General features: G+C 37.4%; 1 protein-coding gene across 2 annotated transcripts; it reads right to left on the bottom strand.

Annotated features, from left to right (window-relative positions):
* Window positions 1-5,889: 5,889 nt before the first annotated feature.
* Window positions 5,890-15,001, bottom strand: VIP (vasoactive intestinal peptide). 2 transcript variants are annotated; one of them, XM_086708170.1, is made up of 7 exons: window positions 14,625-15,001; window positions 13,334-13,448; window positions 11,379-11,501; window positions 10,445-10,549; window positions 9,337-9,468; window positions 8,372-8,455; window positions 5,890-6,735 (listed from the first exon to the last, which is right to left on the bottom strand). In XM_086708170.1, exons 2-6 carry the CDS (start codon window positions 13,438-13,440, stop codon window positions 8,413-8,415), a joined length of 510 nt encoding a protein of 169 aa, XP_086564296.1. In that variant the 5' UTR covers window positions 13,441-13,448; window positions 14,625-15,001; the 3' UTR covers window positions 5,890-6,735; window positions 8,372-8,412. The 2 variants fall into 2 exon arrangements, with proteins under 2 accessions (XP_086564296.1, XP_025781640.1); XM_025925855.2 differs by having other exon boundaries at window positions 8,372-8,458; window positions 14,625-14,997.
* Window positions 15,002-15,244: the final 243 nt, after the last annotated feature.

Here is a 15,244-nt window from a genome sequence, read left to right as displayed (position 1 = left end):
GTCTTTGTGACCCTTTGCAACTTCTGCCCAATTGTGGACCAGAGATGGAGTTCTGAAGAGACAGATGGGATAGAGGAGAGAAAGGAGGGGCAAGAGCAATGTTCATGGTCAAGGTCCGTCTTAGACACCATGAAAGAGAATGTGATTAAGAACTCTATTCCCGGGGCGCCTGGGTGGCGCAGTCGGTTAAGCGTCCGACTTCAGCCAGGTCACGATCTCCCGGTCCGTGAGTTCGAGCCCCGCGTCGGGCTCTGGGCTGATGGCTCAGAGCCTGGAGCCTGTTTCCGATTCTGTGTCTCCCTCTCTCTCTGCCCCTCCCCCATTCATGCTCTGTCTCTCTCTGTCCCAAAATAAATAAACGTTGAAAAAAAAAAAATTAAAAAAAAAAAAAAAAAAAGAACTCTATTCCCTTCTCTGCCACTAAATAATTATGTCACCTTGGGAAAATCACTTAGTCTTTGGGGACTTGGGGACTGCATGGAACTTTTCTACATGAGCTTCCAGGGTCCTGGCTTTTGCTATCTACTTTATATGTCTGCTTCCTCATCTGAAAAGTGGGTTGAAGAACAGTACATACCTCATATATTTGGTATGATTTAATGATATAAAGTGCCTAGGAAAGTACCTGCTATGTAATAAGTTTTGGCTATTGCTATAATTCCTTTCATTTCTCATTACCACTGAGGTAGTCTAAATCCTTACTGTCTCACCTTTGGATGACTTCAGCAGTGCACACACCATGTTCCCTATTTACAGGGTCTCCTCCACATGACTCCAACCAGCACGACTACCAACAGAGAAATTTTTTTTTAATAAAACTTCTTTTTTAACATTTATTTATTTTTGGAAGACAGAGCACAAGCAGGGGAGGGGCAGAAAGAAAGACACACACAGAATCTGAAGCAGGCTCCAGGCCCTGAGCTGTCAGCACAGAGCCCGACACGGGGCTTGAACCCATGAACTGTGAGATCATGACTTGAGCTGAAGTCAGACGCTCAACTGACTGAGCCACCCAGGCGCCCGAGCATAGCAATTCTTAAAGATCAATCAATGAACCCACTAAAATTCCAAGCACAAACAAGATTCAGGGACTGCTCTGAAAGCACAAAAATGAATATGTGCATATTTCTGGGGAAAGCCGCTTAGTTTTCATTAAAGTTTCACAATAATAAAAAAATAATCTCAGACTACTTAAATTGACCCATGTTTCTGAATCACCCCCATTTGTCACTGAGTTGTTCAGATTAGAAAAGAACTTTTCCTAGTTCATTTACTTACCCACTCACCTACTACACTATTTCTTCCTTTTTTAACTTTTCTCACATCACCAACATCTTCTGACTTATCTCTACTTTTAGCCATTTCCAGAGAAAATGGATGTAATTAAGATCATTTCATCAGCTTCTACAGTAACAGCACCCCAACTGGTTGGTCTTAAGTGTTCACTTGCTTCAAATGTATGCACTCACTGTTTGCTGACCTGAGTCCCTTGGTCGGTAGCAGAACTAACTTACTTTCCTTAAGACTTGCAGACCACAGGCCTTGAGGAGCAAAGGACCAAACTTTCCCAGAAGATAAGACCTGACGCCATTTGAAAACAGCTGCCAATGCTGCCAGCAATTCTGTTCAGGGTCATGTCGACATACAAGTAACCGCCTGGACACCTGCTTCTCCTGCACGTAGCCCCCCTCCCTTTTCCTATACCTTCCCCTTTAAAACCTTTCAACTTTGCCTGGCCAGGGAAGATGGTCATTGGGACATTAGACCGCCATCTGTCAGGGTGCTGACTTCCTGAATAAAGCAAACCTTCCTCTCTGCCCTCACTTGTCTCTCGAGTATTGATTTTTGAGTAGTGAGCAGCTGAACCTGAGTTTGGAACCGGTAACACTACCACCTCATCCATCCATTCATCCACCTTTGACCCAAACACTCTGTCTGTTGAACTGTTCTGTGTCATGCAAATGTCAAGCCCACCGCTGGTGTATCATTCATTTGCGCTTCTTCTTAAGGATATCACTCAAGCAAAAGCTTTACCTACAGCATCACCAGATTTCCCATTCTTACATCTTTTCCTTCAGCATGCAAACACAGTTTTGATATTTCTCCCACATGAAAACAAATTACTTCATCTCTCTTTTCCCACCAGATCCCTCCCCTCTTCTTTGTTCTCTTATGCAGGAAAACACCTCAAAGAATCATCAGTATTCATAGTACAGGCGCTCCCTTCCTCATTCTCTTGGACCCATTCCAACCCAGCTTTTATCCACATTCCTCCACCAATAATATTATTGTGATGGTTACTGATAACAGTCAATTCTGGTCATGGTTTCTCATCTGATTCAAAATCAGAATTTTGCTATGACCCGGGATGTCCTATGTGGCCTGGTTCCTCATAACTTCTCTGACTTCTCTCTTACGTTATATCTTGGTCATTTTCACCATTTAAGCCAAATTAGCCTCTTCTCTGCCTAAAATGTTAGGTAAGTCCCACCTGATAGCTTCTGCATCTCAAATTCCCTTTGTCTAGAACGTTCTTCCCACAGAGACTCATAGCTGATTTTGTTGTTTCTTTCAGGGCTCTTCCTCAAATTCACCTTCTTGTGAGGTCTCCTATAGAAACTTCATCTAAAATTTCAACCCTCTTTTCCAATACTTCCTATCCTCCTTCCCTGCATATTTTTTTCCCCGTAGCACTTAGCACTTTCTACCACAATGTGTATTTTATTTAACTAGGTTGTTTATTATATGTTTTCCTCCGTAGAATGTAAGTTCTATGTGAGCAGGAACTGGTGTCTGCTTTGTTCACTGTTATATCATCAGTAAATGAATGCTGTTTTATATAGCAGCACAAATAAAACTGTTAATGATGCCTTCTTCCTTGAAAGACTCTCTTTACTTGTTTTCCAGATTTTCTTTCCTATTTTTCTCCTCTTTTGCTAGCTTCTCCTTTCAGTTTTTACCCCCTTTGTTCCTCAACATCCCAACCCATTGATGTTGGAGTGCATCAGAGTTACAGTTGAATTGTATCCTCCCCCCTCCTAAATTCATCTGTTGGAATCCTAACCCCCAGTACTTCAGAATGTGACCATATTTGGAGACAGGGTTTTTACAGAGGTAACCAGGTTAAAATGAGGTCATTAACATGGGTTCTAATCCAATATGACCCATGTCCTTATAAAAAGGGGAACTTTGGAGACACAGACACACAGGGACAACACCATGTGAGGACAGACAGAGATCTGGGTGATGCTTCTATAAACCAACGATTGCCAGCAAAACACCAGATGCCAGGGAGAGACATAGATCAGATGCTCCCTCACAGTGTTCAGAAGGAACCAACCACACTGATGCCTTGGATCCAGACTTTTGCCTCCAGAACTACGAGACAATAAATTTCTGTTGTTTATTCCCCAGTCGGTGGCACCTTGTTATGGCAGACCAAGTAAATTGATACACCCAGGGGTTGTGTGTTGAGCTTCCTTTTTAGCTACAGTTAGTCCCTTGGTGATCTCGTGGCTTGTACCTTTAAATCTCATCTCTAGAGGTGCCTGGGTTCCTCGGTCCGTTGAGTGTCTGACTTGGGGTCAGGTCATAATCTCACAGTTTGGGAGTTTGAGCCCCATGTCAGGCTCTGTGCTGACAGTTCAGAGCCTGGAGACCCGCTTCGAATTCTGTCTCCCTCTCTCTCTCTGCCCCTCCCCCACTTATGCTCTGTCTCTCTCTGTCTCTCAAAAATAAATAAAACGTTAAAAAAATGTTAATTCTCACCTCTACACTGAAGACTTCCAACTGTTGACCTGCAGCCCCAAATCTCCTCAGAACCTGTCACTTACTTAACTTGTCCAAAGCTAAACCCATCCTCCCCTGGAACCGCCTCCCCCACCCCAAGTCTTTTTCGACTTACTTAATAGCCACATTCTTCTTCAAGTTGCTCAGGTGACTTACCTTAGAATTATTCTGGACTTTTCCGTATCTTCAAACTATCCGCAAAAAATTTGACTCTACTTTTGAGACACATGCAGACTCCACTTCTCACCACCTGTACTGTGTGGACCTGGCCAGCACCATCATCATTCACCTGATTTATAGCAAGAGCCTCCTCGCTCCTCTCCCTGCTCCCACCTGCAGCACCCCCTCACCCAATTGCCAACACAGCAGCCAGAATCGTTATGTTGAAATGCAGTTCAGATACTGTCACACCACTGTCTGAAACTCTGCCACATCTCCCCAATTCACTGCTAAGTCCTTATGGTGGCCTGTGTTACCAAGGACTAGATAGCCTCCCTGACCTCATCTCCTGCTCTGCCTCATCCAGCTCACCTGCTCTGCCCACACTGGCTTCCTTGCTGTCCAAGTATGCCAGGATTTTCCCCTCACTTGCTCCTGCCCAAAACATTCATCCCTCAGATATCTAAATTGCACATCAGTGTCATTCAATAAGTATTTCTTGAAGGAATAGGGACTAAATTGCAAAGACTTACATTAATAAGGTAAAATTAAAACTCTGCAGATTCATATTCGAATTGCACTGCAATTACACCCCCATTTGATGTTGTTTTTTTAAAATATGTTCTGAGAGAGAAGGAGAGAGACAGAGCATGAGCTGGGGAGGGGCAGAGAGAGAGGGAAACACAGAACCCGAAGCAGGCTCCAGGCTCTGAGCTGTCAGCACGGAGCCCGACACGGGGTTCCAACTCATGAACCTCAAGATCATGACCTAGGCCTAAGTCAGACACTCAACCGACTGAGCCTCCCAGGAGTCTTTGATCTTTTTTTTTTTAATATCTATTTATTTTTAAGAGGGGGGAAGGGGCAGCGAGAGATGGGAACAGAGGATCTGAAGTGGGGTCTGTGGTGATAGCAGAGAGCCTGATGCTGGACGTGAACTCATGAACCATGAGATCATGACCTGAGCCCAAGCCGGACACTCAGCTGACTGAGCCACCCAGGTACCCTTATCCCCATTTGATCTTTATAAGCTTCTCATGTGCGAATAACATCGAGAACTTTTCAGTTTTCATGGCAGTGCTTCGCATAGAATTTTGCATAGAAAATTCACTTAACAAATATTTGATGATTTATGAAATCAGGTATGAACAAAAGATATAGTTAGTCCACTTCACTTCAATTTGTGTAATTTCCTTTGCATTCACCAGTAGTTCTAGATTAGTCTCTCCTTATAGAGCCATTTGTTCTAATTGTAGTAAATGAACCTGAGCAAAATTTTGCCTTGTGATGATGGTTCCTCATTAATGGTTAGGGTCTATCGACTCTCACTTTCTTTATCATTTCTGTAAGTCTTTTTGGTAAGAATTTAAGATCCACAGTTTGAGACTAAAAAAAAAAAAAAAATCCCCACATAAGTCTATTCTTTCCTTGTTTTATATTACTAGAACCCCAGTTTTTAGTTGGGCACATGACTATCCAGAAACAAAACAAAACATTTTCTAACCTGTTTTCCAAATGACTCTGACCATAAAACTATGTTCTAGTCAATGGGATATTAGCACAAAATATCAGTTAAAAGAGAACCTGCATGTGCTCTTTGCCCCTTCCCCTTTTTTTCTATGCTCTTTCTTCCATCCTACTACTTAGAATGCAGATATGATGGCTGGAACTCTAGCTGCAATTTTGGATCACGAGAAGAGGTTTAGATTTCTGAGGGCTTCATGGAGCAGAACCATCTTACTAACCCTTGACATTTTACTTCTGGCCTTAAGTGAGAAAGAAATTTCTCTCATATTTAAGTCACTGTTGTTTTAGAACTCACACAAAATCAAACATAGTCTTACCTCAAACATCATAAAAACTATCTAGCGCCTGGAACTTGAGAGCTAAAATGAGGTTACTGCTGTATCATTTAACAAAATCAAAACAATAGAAAGTGTCTGCAATGATAATCAAAGTTCTTTATTTTCTCTATTAATTTCCTATATTTTGGAAAAATAGCTGTGTCTCCAAATGTACTTTCACTGAAGGAAGCTGATGACCAAAGCATTATTTGAGTAATTATGGGGAAAAAATTTATTACCGAAAAAACAAATGTTCCATTCAGTTTACATTTTACACATACTTAACACAAGCAGGAAGGAAAGGTCCAATGTCAGAAATAGAGACCATTCTCTTTCACTGAAACACCACTGCAGAAAAGAGCCTTCAGCAATTAGAGATCTGAATTTGAGAGATTTTAAATCTCATTCAAAATAAACGTTGCCTAAAAATGCGAAAACGCATACCATTTTCTGAAAGTCTGTTTTGAAGAATGCCTTTTTATCTTTGTGGTTGGCTTTCTCTTAGACATTTTGCAGTTTATTTAACTCAGCATTCTAGCTGCTTAACATTCAAATTTAGACACACTGATTATGTGCTCCACGCTTCTGAATAGTTAAGTATGCTCTATAAATAAACACATCATTTGTGTTCTATTACTACACTCCCCCAAAGCTCCACATAATTGGAATTAACCTAGTATTTACTTATCACTAAATATATTTTTGTTAGAAAGGATACACAGCATATGAAATTACAGGATTTTCATGAATTAAAGACAAATTTTAGAACTCTCAAATAATATTTACAGTGTAAACATCACAGTTATTACATCAGGATGAAGCAAATCACAACATTCACAACACTATATATTTTATTTGGTTTTGATACTGAAGTTGTGTTCTTGAATTACTTATGTAGAACTCAAAATATAATCACTTCGCCTATCGTTTTCCTTCACGAGTTCTGAAAAAGAAAGAATTGGTGTTTTAAGCATAAAAATATTTTTATTTACAGCTTCTTATTTCACTCATTCATCCACTCATTTGATAACATCTGTACCCCTGTGCCCCTTGTGAACAGCTTGTTATGACAGGAAATCATGGTCTGGGATATCAGGAAGGTATCTTCCAAAGGACTGATTTTCAGAAAGGGAATTAAAATGCGAAGAGGCACTTTAATTAGTCATTATAATTACCCATTTGTAATTTTCGCAAATGGTTGGCATGCAGGATTTCCCATTAAAAGGGTTTATCCAAAGTTACCCATTCAGAAAAGAGAAGAAGGGAGGACAGAATCTCATATGTGATCTTACAAAAGACGGAGGGATTAATCCTCCTTTCTAGTTCAGTGCCCGTTGTATTTCTTGATTAAATGAAATAGCTTCTTCTTGTAAACTTTTTTTTTTTCAAGAAGCTCTATGTAATTTTTCTTCTTTGAGCAAAGGGACTTGTTTCTCTGATGTGATAAGGAACGGGCGTGTGCAAGACCCTCAGCATACGTCTCTTGTGGACAAAAAGTAACCAATGGGGCAGATGTCTTCAGAGACACTAGCCCACTCTTGATCACTCTCACAAAAACCTGAGCCATCTGCTCCAGGAACTTCAGCAAGACCAAGGACTGCCTTCAGTCTGAGCATGGGGCTCGTTTAGTCTCCTCGAGCCACTCAGTGGTTGTAGTCCAGCCTATCTTTAGGTTTCACAAATACAATGTTATGGTGAGACAGCAGCTCCCATTCATTTTACATGTTATCCTGGGGGTTCCATGTTAACCCACAAAGCCAAAATATATTCACTCTGTAGCCCTTTAGGGAAAAAGTTTACCAACCTCTGATACACTGATGATATGAAATTCCTTTAAGCACTTGCCCAATATTTTTATGAGCTAATGTAAGCATGAATGTAACTCAGGAAGGAATTACGTCTTGTATCCACATGTACATAAAAGTAACTGGGATAACAAGCTTATCACTTAATAGCAAAGGGAAAAGCCTGCATATGTTTTCTCTTTTCAAAAACTATTTTACCATAAATACTATGAGATCAAAGCACCTACACTCACTCAATAGGTGCAAGACGCTAAATTTAACCTTGCGGCATGAAGCTTGGTATGGTTCAAGGAATACAATTAGAACCAGAGTGCCTTGGTGTTTTCATAATAATGAACCATACTGTAATTTAGTGGTATTTTTCTGCACCTAAATTAAATGCCGTGCTAACAGTCAATCGTGGGGCTAAACCTTAAATTAATAAAAGCAGTGTGGCTCAAGTCTCAAAAAGAAAGCCAGTTTTTCTCATGTGAGTCAGATTCCTCTGTTTGATATCTCAACAAGAAGGAGAGGAATAAGTCTGAGTAAACGAGGGGTACCATGCAGGTGGCAAACTGTTTACCCATTGTGAGCTCTCTCTTTTTTTCTATCAGAGCACTGCATGAATCATTTTAAGTGTTTACTGGGCTGGGGTCCACTTCGGATAGAAGTGTCCTTTTCCATGAGGTCTCATTGTGAGAACTCTGAGATGTTTTTTACTAAGTGATTCTTCCCTATTCCAGTAATTAGATGTTTGCTATAGGAATAAAACAAGAATGGACAGAATATACCCACCACTGGGAAGCTGTCAACAGCTTTCTTCCAAGGGCTTTTCATTATTTTTCTAGCTCTTCGGGAAAGTCAGGTGATTCTCCCTCACTGCTGCACATCAGAAAAAGAACATCATATATATTAAAGGCCTTAGATGAGCAAGCTTCCAAAGAAATGATGATGTGTGACTTACGCTGTTCTCTGTGCTCTGGAAAGTGCACTGAGGGCTAGCCAATTATCTTTGAGGTTCGTTATTACATATGAATTTTTCCTGAATCGTAAGGTATCTCAAATTATTTGTACAGAATTATAATAGTGGTGGGCAAAGGCATTCATCTTGTCTGATCTTACCCAAGCAAGATTGCCCTTAATACTGACCATTGAAACAAAAATAATTAGAAAAAAAAAGAGAGAGCACCCCACTTCCTACTTATTATAATCCAATATTTGCACTCCATTAGAGAGACATAAGTCTTACAGAATCTTAGAATACAAAAGTACCCGTGGTTTGATTTGGTAAAATAAAGATACTGAGTATGTATATGAAGGGAGTCATATATGGTATCAAACTGCTAATTGACTGCACTTTACATGTTTAAAAAGCTTAAACTTCTGATAAAGTTCCCAGATTTAGAGTAGATGTCTCTACAGTCATTGCTTTTAACCCTGGACACACAGTAGAATCAAGTGGGTAGCTCCTAGAAACAAAAACAAACAAAAAAACAACAAAACAAACAAAAACAAAGCACCAATGTCTAGAGCCATACCTCCTACCTCTAGAGGCACTAATTACCTGACAATTGGTTTTGGGTAAGGCCCACACATCAGTATTTTAAAAATTCTCCAGGGCAGTCAAATGTCAGCCAAGGTTGAGAATTACTGTTTCACAGAGTATAGAGAGTGAGATAGAGAAATAAGTCTTCATATGTAGCTTCTATTTTTGAACTCATGTATAATTTCTCATTTTAGCAAGTTCTCTGTTTCTTTACCTCCTCTTCCCATTGAGAATGGAGTTCAAGTACTTCTTTACAGCCATTTGTTTTCGAAGGCGGGTATAGTTGTCGGTGAAGACTGCATCAGAGTGGCGCTTGATTGGCCCCTGGTCTTCTGTGATGCTATTGCTAAAGAATGCAGGGGAAAGGAAAGCAAAGGATTTTAACAAGAGATAATAAATGTGTCAAAGTTCCAAATTTCTTGGAATAATTTGGATAAAATTAGATAAAAAAGAATTCTAATGCCCAACTTCTTTTCTATCACAAAAAGACTAAGAGAAAAATACATCTAAGCCCAAGGATAGGGGAGCAAGGAATAATCCAACATATTTTGGCATTTACTGGGAGCCTTCATACACATTGTATATCAACTGTGCAAATAATTAACATAAAAAGATGGAGGGATAGTTGATGTTGTGCTCTGCCATTGGGAGGAATATTTCTTTAAAAGTTAATTCTTTAGAAGCTTTGCCACCCTGAATAGTGCCATCTAAATATTCAACAATTGGCCATTTAAAGAAAGAAACTTCATATGCTTGGTTTGATCAGGAATTAAAAAAACAAATACTATAGTAAACATTAAAATTTGCTTCAGTGTCTTATTTTTTTACTGTGTCTAGTTCAATTTGATTGCAGATTGATAAATGATTGCCACTTAAGAAAAATAAGTGTGTCTGTAGTCAATGAGTAGGATATCACTAAAAACATATTTCCCTAATCCATGGGCATGGTATATTTTATATAAGAATATAATTTTGGGGGTGCCTGGGTGGCTCAGTCATTAAGCTTCCAACTCTTGATTTCGGCTCAGATCGTGCTGTCATGGTTTGTGAGATTGAGCCTGCATTGGGCTCTGCACCGACAACACTGAGCCAGCTTGGGATTCTCTCTCTCCTCTCTCTGTCCCTCCCCCACTCAGGCTCACACACTCTCTCTCAAAACAAATAAATAAACATTAAACATAATATAGATTATTTTTCAACGAAATTGTACATCATCAGAGTTATCAATTTTGAGCAAAGTAAATAAATTGCTAACAGTGAAAAAATAACTTGCATATTAAATAATTATAAGGTGTTTGATAAAGATAATAAATTCTCTTTACCCAACCCGTTTTCCAATAAGGGATTCAAGGTATTTTTTGGCAGAAAGTTGACCCAAGAGTCTACTAAAGTCACTGGTGAACACTCCATCAGCATGTCTGGCATTCCTAAAATAAAGAAGAAGAATAGCCATTATTTTGTAAATGTTTTTCTAAAATATTATTTTGCCTCATTAAACAAGAAAGAAACTTCTCAGCTTCTTTGAAAGCTTCTCATGCAAAAGAAGGCTTCCTGACAACCTAATGAGGTATTTTCTTGTCACTTATATTAAGATATACTCCAAATTGTAGCTCACACTTTGAAAAATTAAAGAAATTAAATATTTAGAAGTATATCTCAATATTAAGTAATGCTTCCTGGTAGAGTCTATAAAACTAATTCTTCTTCAATAAATATTTATGGGAAAAAATAATATATTTAAGTTAGTTTCTGTTTATTTATTTATGGTGCTTTGTTTCTTCTACCTTGAATAAAGATATATACAAGAGGAAACAATCTTGATTTTTAGCAAAAACCTTATTATACTTTTTGCTATTTCTTTTATTAAAACATTTGGAAACAAAACAATCTCTTAAGATAAAGGGGCCCTTGGGGACTATCAATCATCTTTCCCATCCAAATCAGGAACTTTTATGTTTTGTCTTTAGTATAGAGCTACTCTGTCTATACTTGAATGCTGTTCTAGACAAAGGGTTCTGTGTAAGTGAATGATTTATTGGTCCTGGCTTTTTACAACTTCTCTATATGAAAATCATGTACAGTTGCTAGAGCTGCAATAAATCAGGCTGCATGAAGCCACAGCACATGGAAACCTGTAGTGTGCTGTAAAAATAGCTTCATGGTGACACAAAATGTAAAGCATTTATATTTCAAAAATATATATATATATTTCAAAAACATATTTTCTAAAATAAAACTCAATAAACACAAACTCACCTGGACACATCGTAATAGGGTGTGTCATTTTCAGCTAATGCATTTTGCAAGATGTCAGTGTCTACTTTTAAAGAAACCTGTTCAGGTTCATTTGCTCCTTCAAGTGGTATTCTGTCATCTAACCTATTAGGGAAAAATATGGTATAAGTGTAATATATTCCTTTCACAGAATATAGTGCTTATGGTTTTATAATCATTGGAAATAAGATACTCCGTATTCTTGAGCAGTATTACCCATTCACAATATATGGATAGCATAGTTAGACTTACTGACTTCTGTGGTTTAGAGTATAAATAGTGAAATTTTTGATTATCCCATAAAACAGATGCCATACAACTTTTACAAGCATAAGAGTTACTTAGTTCAATCGTGTTAGTGCATTAAGTAAAGTATACTTCATTAGGAATATTTTCACTTTGCAAAGTTATTCACAGGTGGAAAAATTTTGTACAAAATAGAAACTTCATAAAATTTCAAATATTCAATATGAAAACTAGGAGCAATTCATGTATTTATTGGTGTTTAGCATCATTTGTCAAACACTTCTCACTAGGTGAATATTAACTGCTTTTCCTTCTCTAGGTCTCTAAGATCTTTTTCAAAGATTCACCTTTGTGTGATAAATTTCTCTATATTAATCAAGTACAAAGAATCTCTCCGTCTCTGACTAGTAACTCAAATTCAATACATTTTGTGAGGGCTTCTTATTTCTAGTATTATGTATTAATACAATTTTAGTGAGGAATGTACAATGCTTTACTGAATGACTAAGAATAATCATGCCTATACATGGACCGTGACTATATGTGTTAATGCATGCACATTTTGAACACCTGCACACTATTAAAATTATAAATGTGTATATTTTCACTGTTAGAGTAAACCTCCAAGGAGTATGTCAGCTCCTGGGGACTTATGTATCTTCTGGTGATGTAGTAGTTGGGGGAAGTAACAAGCAGTCTTCTTTGCATGAAACCTAGCAATCAATGCAAACTTCAGCATTCTTGTGATTGTCTGTTGTGATACGTAACATAACAATTCAGATAGAATCATTCTATTTAGTTATCAGAGCAACATAAGATCTGGCTTTAAGCAGTTTTCACAAACACTAATAGCTAAGAGATAATTCACTCTATTGAGTATAATTCTACCTTGAAAAAAGAATAAGAAATGGGAAAATGAGCAAAGAAATGATGATTTTGCCTGTAGATATAGTGGTGCCTATAAAGTGGAAGGAAAAAATCAAACTAATGTAGTTTTTATTTAGTGTTTACTTCTTTAACATAAATTTATTTCAGATAAAGCTTTAAATAAGAGTTATGTTATAATTTATGAATTTGAAATATGAAATATAACATATAGAACAGTAAAACTAAGGATTTGTGGTTGAAACAAGATACATTAAAATTCACTAACTGGTAGATCAGTTATTCCACAATTTATAATATTGACAAATTGAATCTGGCTAGATAGGAAGGTCTGTCCAGCATGATTGTTCACAGCAATATGTTTCACTAGTTAGCTACTAACCTTAAGGTTATTTACTGATTGATCTTGAAAAGGAACTTCAGTGAAGCAGGCAACTAAACATCTATTTTTTTCCATCAGAAACTGAACTGAACTGAGATGACAGAGGATAAAATCTTATTACTTATCTAAAACCAGTTTTGAATTGAAAGAATGTCAACTCCTTCTTCCTTCTTGTTTGGAAAGGTGATCCACCCTAAGCTTAAAACTAGTCATTGACACTGTCTCTCATGCCCCGAGAGTGGATTCCAAGGTGCAGAACAGTCATATTGACCTGATGTTGAAAAAACTTGCTTAACACACCAACCCAAAGATTTAAATAAATAATACATAACCTAAAAAGTTGAGTTGTCCAAAATAACATATAGGAAATTCCTATATAGATGAAGAAGGAATGTTCAACTGCATGCATTGAAGGAATACTTACCTCAGAGAAGAGGGTGCTCCAAAAAGAGGCCACGCCAACATTTGTGAGAAGAGCATGCTGACCAGCATTAGCAGCACAAGGGGCTGGGACTTACTTCTGGTTTCCATCTTTGTACCTTGAAAGGGAGAGAATCACATCAGCTTTTCCAACCAAAGATATCTCAAAGTAATTCTGAGTGTCTAGCAGTAATTTATGAAGGCTCCTGCAGAGTTTGGAAAAGGTAATTTTTATCTGGTAGAAGGAGTTAAACTGCAATATAATAACTTTTTAAGTCAAAAAGATTTTTTTTTGGTGGCAGGTGTTTGAATAAAAATTGGAATCCTTTTCAACTGCTGCCTATCACTTACCAGGCACATAGTGGGGCTGAGTGTATGTGGAATGCCATACTTTTATAGTGCTGGAAGTATCCATACAGCAGAGTTGTAGCACCCATGTTTAGTATCTTTTCTAACTAAAGAAACAGTTTAAGTTTCTAATGTCTAATTAATATAACACTGGAGTACCATCTATTTAATAATGCTTTGTCTACACATGTATGTATATACATCTATATATACATATCAGTGTAAAAGTTATACATGAATTTCTTTTTCCTCTTTTAATTGTAGATATTATTAAAAACTTATTTCCTTATGCCTGGGTTTGAACAACTTAACTTAATTGTTAAAATAAGTACCAAAAATTATTATACCACATATTATCATTGAAATAATTTTTGCTATAAAAGGAAAAAGATACTAAAATTAAGGTTTGTGCTTTTATACAGCTAACCCACTTACATGTTTCATTTCCAAAGTTTCTAGATAGGAATTTAGGAATTTTGGCTTTGTTTGTCTTGTCTATAAAGATTGCAGAATTTAGACTTAAAGAGGAAAATAAATGCTTCCTTGATTCACATAACTAACATATGAAATAGAACAACACTAAAAAAAAGAAGTTGAAAATCTAAAACAAATGTACCCACTGAACCCTTCAGTCAAAAATGTATATACAAGCAAAAAAAAATACTTTAGTTCATTTTTAAAAAGACAGCATTGAGTAAAAGTATACAGTAATCCAGGCAAAATATCTTCCAACTAAAAGAATTCAAAAAATCCACTGATATATAAGAAGTTGAAACGTTTCTATCTGCACTCACCAGGTGACTTAAGAAACTTGTCTTTTGTTTTTTTAAAGGAGGAACACTATAAAATTCTTTTCAAGAGAAAGAAATATTCAATATACCCTGAGAAAAGTTTGAAAGCAGGAGGAGGGAAAAAAAGAAGAAAAAGAAAGGTAAAGTTTCACTCACCTTGCCAAGTAGTGTTCCTTGGGAGCTTTCTATAGTCGAAGGAGATTCTTGGAGCTGTCTTAGGTGCTGAAGTCCTCTGAGGCCGAGAAAGTTTCCACCAGTTCTCTGCTCTCAGAGCTGAACCAGAACTTGGTACTGGTTGGCTATTATTGCAGGCAACTGCCTTTCACTCCACTCTGACCAGCATTTCAAAGCCCATCATTTTATAGGGCTTACACTTAGGGCTGAGCAATCACAAAGCTCTCTGAAAGACGTCACAGTAGTACTCCCACAGGATGAATAGGGCTTGTGTTCTTATTAAATTGTCATTACATCTGATTTATATAAATTTATAGTGAGTAACTTCAAGATGTAAGATATAAAGAGGAAATTTACTTTTCTTTATGTGGACAACAAAAAAAAGGTACCAAGCTTAATATGAAATGTTTTAATCTTTGATTAGTAGTAATGAAATAAGAAAAATGGTTAGTGTTATAGCCAGGGCCACTGGGGTTCCTTCAGAAAACAGGAGTTTTATGTGTAGAAACAAATGTAGAAAAAAACCCAAATACTTATTTTAATTTTGTCTACAAATTCATAATTCCCCTTTATTATTAAATATCAGTTCTAAAGCCTTTAAA

The sequence above is a fragment of the Puma concolor genome, chromosome B2 (assembly GCF_028749965.1).
Source record: "Puma concolor isolate L17-30 chromosome B2, mPumCon1.1.hap2, whole genome shotgun sequence".
Classification (NCBI taxonomy): domain Eukaryota; kingdom Metazoa; phylum Chordata; class Mammalia; order Carnivora; family Felidae; genus Puma; species Puma concolor.
Note: the sequence above shows the minus strand (reverse complement) of the source record. Positions and strands in the feature narration are given on the sequence as shown.

What these genes read in the sequence shown, in the direction of transcription:
- VIP (XM_025925855.2), bottom strand. Translation starts at nt 13,440, where the DNA reads ATGGAAACCAGAAGTAAGTCCCAGCCCCTTGTGCTGCTAATGCTGGTC. An exon ending in CCCTATTACGATGTGTCCAG is followed by an intron (nt 10,550 to 11,378) that starts GTGAGTTTGTGT and finishes TCTTTATTTTAG; the next exon opens with GAATGCCAGACATGCTGATG. An exon ending in ATTCTCAATGGGAAGAGGAG is followed by an intron (nt 8,459 to 9,336) that starts GTAAAGAAACAG and finishes TCTGATGTGCAG; the next exon opens with CAGTGAGGGAGAATCACCTG.